The sequence below is a fragment of the Oncorhynchus masou genome, chromosome 18 (assembly GCF_036934945.1).
Source record: "Oncorhynchus masou masou isolate Uvic2021 chromosome 18, UVic_Omas_1.1, whole genome shotgun sequence".
Lineage (NCBI taxonomy): Eukaryota > Metazoa > Chordata > Actinopteri > Salmoniformes > Salmonidae > Oncorhynchus > Oncorhynchus masou.
Window position 1 is genome coordinate 73,002,376 of NC_088229.1, and position 10,000 is coordinate 73,012,375.

The 10,000-nt window shown below is 46.3% G+C and overlaps 1 protein-coding gene across 1 annotated transcript in view; it reads left to right on the forward strand.

Moving 5' to 3' along the window:
- micu1 (mitochondrial calcium uptake 1) overlaps positions 1-10,000 on the forward strand; it is an 88,151-nt gene that overhangs the window by 50,429 nt on the left and 27,722 nt on the right. The window contains exons 3-6 of the mRNA XM_064924433.1: positions 212-326; positions 2,206-2,288; positions 7,325-7,442; positions 8,311-8,393. Of these exons, the coding sequence (XP_064780505.1) occupies positions 212-326; positions 2,206-2,288; positions 7,325-7,442; positions 8,311-8,393 (399 nt within the window). The remainder of the gene's footprint in view (positions 1-211; positions 327-2,205; positions 2,289-7,324; positions 7,443-8,310; positions 8,394-10,000) is intronic.

Sequence of the window (10,000 nt, forward strand, 5' to 3'; positions counted from 1 at the left end):
GTGTGTGTTAGCATTGCGTGCTAATCCCTACTGTATATTAGTGTGTTTGTGTGTGCTTGAAGGAGATCTCCATCATGTCACACACAGTGAGGAGCCTCTCAGTCTTGATTAGTAGTGGTATGCTGCAACCCAAACCTGGGAGGTTCCCCTTGCTCACACGGGCCGTAACTAGTGTGTGTATCTCGCTCTTCTTTCTCTTCCTGATGAGTAGAAGATTTCCCAGGAGAGGGAGAAGTTTGCGGATGAGGACAGTATCTTCTTCACACTGGGAGAGTGTGGTCTCATCTCCTTCTCTGATTACATCTTCCTCACCACCGTGCTCTCTAGTAAGTCCCCCCCCGCGCGCGCGCACACACACACACACACACACACACACAGGCCTCTCTTTGGACAAGTAGTGGTGACACCAAGGTTGTGGGTTCAATTCCCACACATACTACTGAACCCATGTTGATGTGTTTTTTTTAAATTATTTTATTTATTTCACCTTTATTTAACCAGGTAGGCTAGTTGAGAACAAGTTCTCATTTACAACTGCGACCTGACCAAGATAAAGCATAGCAGTGTAAACAGACAACACAGAGTTACACATGGAGTAAACAATTAACAAGTCAATAACACAGTAGAAAAAAAAGGGGAGTCTATATACATTGTGTGCAAAAGGCATGAGGAGGTAGGCGAATAAATACAATTTAGCAGATTAACACTGGAGTGATAAATTATCAGATGGTCATGTACAGGTAGAGATATTGGTGTGCAAAAGAGCAGAAAAGTAAATAAATATAAACAGTATGGGGATGAGGTAGGTAAAATTGGGTGGGCTATTTACGAATAGACTATGTACAGCTGCAGCGGTCGGTTAGCTGCTCAGATAGCACATGTTTGAAGTTGGTGAGGGAGATCAGTCTCCAACTTCAGCGATTTTTGCAATTCGTTCCAGTCACAGGCAGCAGAGTATTGGAACGAAAGGTGGCCAAATAAGGTGTTGGCTTTCGCGATGATTAGTGAGATACACCTTCACTACGTGTGTAGTGAAGGCCGAAACCCAGTAGCCCATACCTGACAAGGTACAAATCTGTCCTTCTGCCCCTGAACAGGCAGTTAACCCACAGTTCCTAGGCCGTCATTGAAAATAAGAATTTGTTATATAAAATATATATATATACCGCAACTATTCTCTATTACCTGATATTTATTAATGGACACTAATGGACATTCCTTGAATAGTGAGATAGGAGATGGGGCGGCAGGGTAGCCTAGTGGTTAGAGCGTTGGACTAGTAACCGAAAGGTTGTGAGTTCAAACCCCCGAGCTGACAAATCTGTCGTTCTGCCCTTGAACAGGCAGTTAACCCACTGTTCCCAGGCCGTCATTGAAAATAAGAATTTGTTCTTAACTGACTTGCCTGGTTAAATAAAGGTAAAATTAAAATACAATAGTCTTAATTTATTACAATTAAAATAGTGTATGAATATAACAATAATTTATAATAATTAATTATATATATATAATTATATATATATATGTGCCCTTCTTTGCGAGGCATTGGAAAACCTCCCTGGTCTTTGTAGGTAAATGTGTTTTAAATTCACTGTTTGACTGAGGGACCTTACAGATAATTGAATGTGTGTGGGGTACAGAGGTGAGGTTCGTCATTCAAAAAGGGCTTGTTAAGCAAATCTTTACTCCTGAACTTATTTAGGATTTCCATAACAACGGGGTTGAATACTTATTGACTCAAAACATTTAATAATTTCATTCATTAAAAAAAAAAAAAAAATTGTAAATATTTCTAAAAACCTAATTTGAGGTATTGTGTGGAGGCCAGTGACACAAAATCTTAATTCAATCTGTTTTTAAATTCAGGCTGTACCATGACAACTTGTGGATGTAGTCAAGTAGTGTGAATAAAATCTGATGGCTCTGTAGGTGTTGTGAATTACTCCTGTGAGTCATTATTGTTGTTACTCCCATAGAAATAAAAGGAGCAGAATGGACAAAGGCCCAATGAAGACCCTGTATTTGTTTTGTGTGCGTTTGATTCCACTGCACCGGGAACAAGTACAATGGGAACAATCAACCCTGCTAATCTGCCACTCCTGGCAAACCCGGAGCAAATTATCAAAGTATTTGAAGGAGAGTTGATGTAATATTTGAACCATGAGATGTAATGTAGCGTTTCTCCCTTGTGTGTTTCTCTCTCAGCGCCCCAGAGGAACTTTGAGATCGCCTTCAAGATGTTCGACCTGAATGGAGATGGAGAGGTGGACCTGGAGGAGTTTGAACAGGTCAACACACAACTATAGCAATACCATAATACAGCCCTCATAAGCAGCTGTCTTTTGGCATGACAGTCAATACTACGGCCATTAGTCAATACTACGGCCATTACAGTCAATACTACGGCCATTAGTCAATACTACGGCCATTACAGTCAATACTACGGCCATTACAGTCAATACTACGGCCATTAGTCAATGCTACGGCCATGACAGTCAATACTACGGCCATTAGTCAATACTACGGCCATTACAATCAATACTACGGCCATTAGTCAATGCTACGGCCATGACAGTCAATACTACGGCCATTACAGTCAATACTACGGCCATTACAGTCAATACTACGGCCATTACAGTCAATACTACGGCCATTACAGTCAATACTACGGCCATTACAGTCAATACTACGGCCATTAGTCAATACTACGGCCATTAGTCAATACTACGGCCATTAGTCAATACTACGGCCATTACAGTCAATACTACGGCCATTACAGTCAATACTACGGCCATTAGTCAATACTACGGCCATTAGTCAATACTACGGCCATTAGTCAATACTACGGCCATTACAGTCAATACTACGGCCATTAGTCAATACTACGGCCATTAGTCAATACTACGGCCATTACAGTCAATACTACGGCCATTACAGTCAATACTACGGCCATTACAGTCAATACTACGGCCATTACAGTCAATACTACGGCCATTACAGTCAATACTACGGCCATTACAGTCAATACTACGGCCATTACAGTCAATATTACGGCCATTACAGTCAATATTACGGCCATTACAGTCAATATTACGGCCATTACAGTCAATGTTACGGCCATTACAGTCAATGTTACGGCCATTACAGTCAATGTTACGGCCATTACAGTCAATGTTACGGCCATTAGTCAATACTACGGCCATGACAGTCAATACTACGGCCATTAGTCAATGCTACGGCCATTAGTCAATGCTACGGCCATTAGTCAATGCTACGGCCATTAGTCAATGCTACGGCTATTACTCAATACTACGGCCATTACAGTCAATACTACGGCCATTACAGTCAATACTACGGCCATTACAGTCAATGCTACGGCCATTAGTCAATGCTACGGCCATTACTCAATGCTACGGCCATTACAGTCAATAATACGGCCATTACTCAATGCTTCGGCCATTACAGTCAATACTACGGCCATTACAGTCAATACTACGGCCATTACTCAATACTACGGCCATTACAGTCAATACTACGGCCATTACAGTCAATACTACGGCCATTACAGTCAATACTACGGCCATTACAGTCAATACTACGGCCATTACTCAATGCTACGGCCATTACAGTCAATACTACGGTCAATACTACGCCCATTACGGTCAATACTACAGTCAATACTACGGCCATTACAGTCAATACTACAGTCAATACTACAGTCAATACTACAGTCAATACTACGGCCATTACAGTCAATACTACAGTCAATACTACGGCCATTACAGTCAATACTACAGTCAATACTACAGTCAATACTACAGTCAATACTACGGCCATTACAGTCAATACTACAGTCAATACTACAGTCAATACTACAGTCAATACTACAGTCAATACTACAGTCAATACTACGGCCATTACAGTCAATACTACAGTCAATACTACAGTCAATACTACGGCCATTACAGTCAATACTACAGTCAATACTACGCCCATTACGGTCAATACTACAGTCAATACTACGGCCATTACAGTCAATACTACAGTCAATACTACAGTCAATACTACAGTCAATACTACGGCCATTACAGTCAATACTACAGTCAATACTACAGTCAATACTACGGCCATTACAGTCAATACTACAGTCAATACTACGGCCATTACAGTCAATACTACAGTCAATACTACAGTCAATACTACGGCCATTACAGTCAATACTACAGTCAATACTACGGTCAATACTACGGTCAATACTACGGTCAATACTACGGTCAATACTACAGTCAATACTACGGTCAATACTACGGCCATTACAGTCAATACTACAGTCAATACTACAGTCAATACTACGGCCATTACAGTCAATACTACAGTCAATACTACGGCCAATACTACGGCCATTACAGTCAATACTACAGTCAATACTACAGTCAATACTACAGTCAATACTACGGCCATTACAGTCAATCAGAAGTATCTAGTCAGCCAAGCTGTGAAACACACACCTGGCTGGCTGACTGACTGAAACCAATATCCTGTCATATTGCTTCTCTTCTCCAGGGAACATAAAATAATATGGTTTGAGACTGCAGGCTATATCAGTATCCATACCATCTGGTAGGGACTGTTTTATATATATATATATATATATTTATATATGTATTTTATATATATAATTTTATATATATATATCTCAGAAGATACATACACACACACACGACAAACAGTGGCTACATAACATATCACACCCTGTCCCTATAAAGTGCACTACTCCCCATTGGGTGTGGTCTAACGTAGTGCACTATACAGGGATTAGGGTGTCGTTCAGGACAACCGAGAGGTGTACCACTGTATATAGTGTCTCCCTCTGATTTCATTTGTTCCACCTCGGGCCACTTTTACACTCTCAGAAAGATCACATGTATTTATTTCATTCTTTTGTCAAACTGTGAAAGAATAATTGGTTTAGGCCCATAATGGAATCCTCGTGCACGACACACTGTGCTCTCTCCGTGAAGCTAAATGATGTTGATAGAGTATGTTTGGTTCATGTGGGATTGATTTCAATATAATACAATCAATTATTTGGCTTAATTACGTTTTGATTGGATCAAAGGATCAGCCAGTGGCATTCACAGATTAAATGATTAAGTTTGTAATGGTTTTAATTGGTCCATGTCAAGACCGTTTCTTTTCCCTCAGACCAGTAGGGGCATGTGTCATCGGGACCGTTCCACTGCTGACAACACTAGTAATAATGCCCCACCTCTCTCTCTCCTTCCTCCCTCTCTCTCCTTCCTCCCTCTCTCTCCTTCCTCCCTCTCTCTCCTTCCTCCCTCTCTCTCCTCCCTCCCTCTCTCTCCTCCCTCCCTCTCTCTCTCCCTCCCACCTCTCTCTCTCCTCCCACCTCTCTCTCCTCCCCCACCTCTCTCTCTCCTCCCTCCCTCTCTCTCTCCTCCCACCTCTCTCTCTCCCTCCCACCTCTCTCTCCTCCCTCCCTCTCTCTCCCCTCCCTCCCTCTCTCTCTCCTCCCACCTCTCTCTCTCCTCCCACCTCTCTCTCCTCTCCTCCCTCTAATATCTCCTCCCACCTCTAATAATCCCCCTCCCTCTCTCTCCCCACCTCTCTCTCTCCTCCCCCTCCCTCTCTCTCCTCCCACCTCTCTCTCTCCCTCCCACCTCTCTCCTCCCACCTAATCTCTCCTCCCACCTCTCTCTAATCCTCCCACCCATCCTCCCTCCCTCTCCATCCTCCCACCTCTCTCTCTCCTCCCACCTCTCCATCCTCCTCCCCTCTCCTATCTAATAATAATTCCTCCCTCTCTCTCCTCCCTCCCTCTCTAATCCCTCTCCCTATTAATAATAATAATAATAATAATAATAATAATAATAATCTCTCTCTCCTCCCACCTCTCTCTCTCCTCCCACCTCTCTCTCTCCCACCTCTCTCTCTCCTCCTCCCACCTCTCCATCCTCCCACCTCTCTCTCTCCTCCCACCTCTCCATCCTCCCACCTCTCTCTCTCCTCCCTCCCTCTCTCTCCTCCCTCCTCTCTCTCCTCCTCCCTCTCCTCTCCCTCTCTCTCCTCCCTCTCTCTCCTCCCTCCCTCTCTCTCCTCTCTCCCTCTCCTCCCTCCCTCCTCTCTCTCTCCTCCTCTCCTCCTCCTCTCTCTCCCTCTCTCTCCTCCCTCTCCTCCTCCTCCCCTCTCTCTCCTCCAATCTCTCTCCCTCCCTCTCCCTCTCTCTCCCTCTCTCTCCCTCCCTCTCCCCCTCTCTCTCCTCTCCTCCTCTCTCTCTCCTCTCCCTCCCTCTCTCTCTCTCCTCTCTCTCCCTCTCCCTCTCCTCCCTCTCCTCTCTCTCTCCCTCTCTCTCTCTCTCTCTCCTCTCTCTCTCTCTCTCTCTCCCTCTCTCTCCCTCTCTCTCCTCTCTCTCTCCTCTCTCTCTCTCTCTCTCTCCCCTCTCTCTCCTCCCTCTCCTCTCTCTCTCTCTCCTCTCTCTCTCTCCCCTCTCTCTCCTCTCTCTCCCTCTCTCTCTCTCTCTCCCTCTCTCTCCTCTCTCCCTCTCCTCTCAACTCCTCTCCCTCTCCCTCTCTCCTCTCTCCTCCCTCCCTCTCTCTCCTCCCTCTCCTCTCTCTCCCTCCCTCTCCCTCTCTCTCCCTCTCTCCTCTCTCCTCCCTCTCTCTCCCCCTCTCTCTCCTCCCTCTCCTCTCTCTCTCCCTCTCTCTCTCTCTCCTCTCTCTCTCCCTCACTCTCCTCTCTCTCCCTCCCTCTCTCCCCTCTCTCCTCTTCCCTCCACCACTCTTCTCTTCCCTCCAACCCTCTCTTCCCTCCAACCCTCTCTTCCCTCCAACCCTCTCTCCTCTCTTCCCTCCAACCCTCTCTCCTCTCTACCCTCCAACCCTCTCTCCTCCCCCTCCAACCCTCTCTCCTCCCCCTCCAACCCTCTCTCCCTCTCTCTCCCTCCAACCCTCTCTCCTCTCCTCCCTCCAACCCTCTCTCCCTCCTCCCTCCCCTCTCCAACCCTCCCTCCAACCCTCCTCCCACCAACCCTCTCTCCTCTCCTCCCTCCAACCCTCTCTCCTCTCCTCCCTCCAACCCTCTCTCCTCTCCTCCCACCAACCCTCTCTCCTCTCTTCCCTCCAACCCTCTCTCCTCTCTACCCTCCAACCCTCTCTCCTCTCCTCCCTCCAACCCTCTCTCCTCTCCTCCCTCCAACCCTCTCTCCTCTCCTCCCTCCAACCCGCTCTCCTCTCCTCCCTCCAACCCTCTCTCCTCCCTCCAACCCTCTCTCCTCCCTCCAACCCTCTCTCTCTCCTCTCCTCAGGTCCAGAGTATCATCAGGTCTCAGACCAGTATGGGAATGCGTCATCGGGACCGTTCCACTACGGGTAACACCCTGAAGACTGGCGGCTGCAGCTCCGCTCTTACCACATACTTCTTCGGTCAGTCAACCAACCAGTCAACCAACCAATCAACCAGTCAGTCAGTCAGTCAGTCAATCAACCAGTCAGTCAGTCAGTCAGTCAACCAGTCAGTTAGTCAACCAGTCAACCAACCAGTCAACCAGTCAGTCAGCCAATGAGTCAGTCAACCAACCAGTCAACCAACCAATCAACCAGTCAATCAACCAGTCAACCAACCAGTCAACCAACCAGTCAACCAACCAGTCAGCCAATGAGTCAGTCAACCAACCAGTCAACCAACCAATCAACCAGTCAGTCAGTCAACCAACCAATGAGTTAGTCAACCAACCAATCAACCAACCAATGAGTTAGTCAACCAACCAGTCAACCAACCAGTCAACCAACCAGTCAACCAACCAGTCAGCCAATGAGTCAGTCAACCAACCAATCAACCAGTCAGTCAGTCAACCAACCAATGAGTTAGTCAACCAACCAGTCAACCAACCAATGAGTCAGTCAACCAATCAACCAGTCAGTCAACCAATCAACCAGTCAGTCAACCAATCAACCAGTCAGTCAACCAGTCAGTCAACCAGTCAGTCAACCAGTCAGTCAACCAGTCAGTCAACCAGTCAGTCAGTCAGTCAGTCAGTCAGTCAGTGAGTCAGTGAGTCAGTCAGTCAACCAATGAGTGAGTCAGTCAGTCAATGAGTCAGTCAGTCAACCAACCAATGAGTGAGTCAGTCTGTCAGTCAACCAGTCAGTCAGTCAGTCAGTCACAGAAACAAATGTAAGGAAAACAATAAATAAATAAAAACCCGAGGTAATAAACTGAAAGATGAGATGGATAAAACACCTGGAGGGAAAGGGCTTCCTTTTATAAACCCACCGTTTCTTCTCTGTTCAGGTGCCGACCTGAAGGGCAAACTGACCATCGGCCATTTCCTGGAGTTCCAGAGGAAACTGCAACACGATGTCCTTAAACTGGAGGTGAGGGGGCGGGGCAAAAACAGGAAGGAGGAGAGATTGAAGGCAGAGCGGTAAGAGAGGATAAACAGACAGGAGGAAGGACTGAGACGGGGTGGGAGGGACACGGAAGTATGGAGAGAGGGGGGAGGTCGGGAGGGAAGTGTGTGTGTGTGTGTGTGGGGGGGGGGGATATCTGGGCGTGTGTGAATTGATGAAGTGTCAGTGTGAGGGTCAGTGCTTGAGGAGGCTGTCTGAGTCCTTGTTCCTTCATTGTCACAGTAACTGTCCCCCCCTTATCTCATCTATACCCCCCCCCCCCACATACCTACTCTGCCTCCACAGCACTGCTGAAAAGCTGCAACACAAAAACAGTGTTATTTTTGTCAAACTGCCAGTACACTGCACTCTGTATAAAGTGATCACATCAGTGCAGGACAATTTTGTTCATCACTGTAATCGCGGTTAATTACTTCCTGTTTAAATCACAGTCCCTGTAATGATGTTGTGGTCTGGTGCTCTGATGGGAACGCAGGCGGAGTTGTCCCCCCCCCCTCGTATGTTAGTCTCTCGACGTTCGATTGGTGGAGATATGATCATTGTGACACGGCAGTGTTCTAACGTGGATAATTCTTCTTTGTTTAGTTCTCCTCCTCCTCTCTGGGTTAATTCATCCACTTTAAGAACACTCTCTCTCTTGGTACTTTTCTCTCGTTCCTTTTCTCTCTCGTTCTCTCGTTCCTTTTCTCCCTCGTTCTCTCGTTCCTTTTCTCTCTTGTTCTCTTTCTTTCAATTCAATTTGCTTTATTTGCATGATGTAACAATGTCCATATTACCAAAGCTCACGTTGGATATTTACAATATGAAAATAATAAGAATAAAAATTGTCAACGGGACAACAGTAACAACAATAAGCAAGGGTCAAAATAACCATACATTCAACAATAACAATAAGTATACAGTAGAGGATGTGTGCAGGTTGATTGGTCTGTCAGTCACTGTCCCTCATCTTATGTCAGGCAGCAATGTAGTGCGCTGCCAACCCACAGCTCTCTGCGTCCTCCCCCAAGAGGACGGGTAGCCTATCCTCATCAGAGAGCTCTTTGAAACCTTCAATAAGGGTTTCACATTTGTTAGTAGAACAGGTTAGTGAACTCAGGACCAGCTGGTGAGGGGACTGAGGCTTCAGTGTGTTAGTAGAACAGGTTGGTGAACTCAGGACCAGCTGGATGAGGGGACTGAGGCTTCAGTGTGTTAGTAGAACAGGTTAGTGAACTCAGGACCAGCTGGATGAGGGGACTGAGGCTTCAGTGTGTTAGTAGAACAGGTTAGTGAACTCAGGACCAGCTGGATGAGGGGACTGAGGCTTCAGTGTGTTAGTAGAACAGGTTAGTGAACTCAGGACCAGCTGGATGAGGGGACTGAGGCTTCAGTGTGTTAGTAGAACAGGTTAGTGAACTCAGGACCAGCTGGTGAGGGGACTGAGGCTTCAGTGTGTTAGTAGAACAGGTTGGTGAACTCAGGACCAGCTGGATGAGGGGACTGAGGCTTCAGTGTGTTAGTAGAACAGGTTAGTGAACTCAGGACCAGCTGGATGAGGGGACTGAGGCTTCAGTGTGTTAGTAGAACAG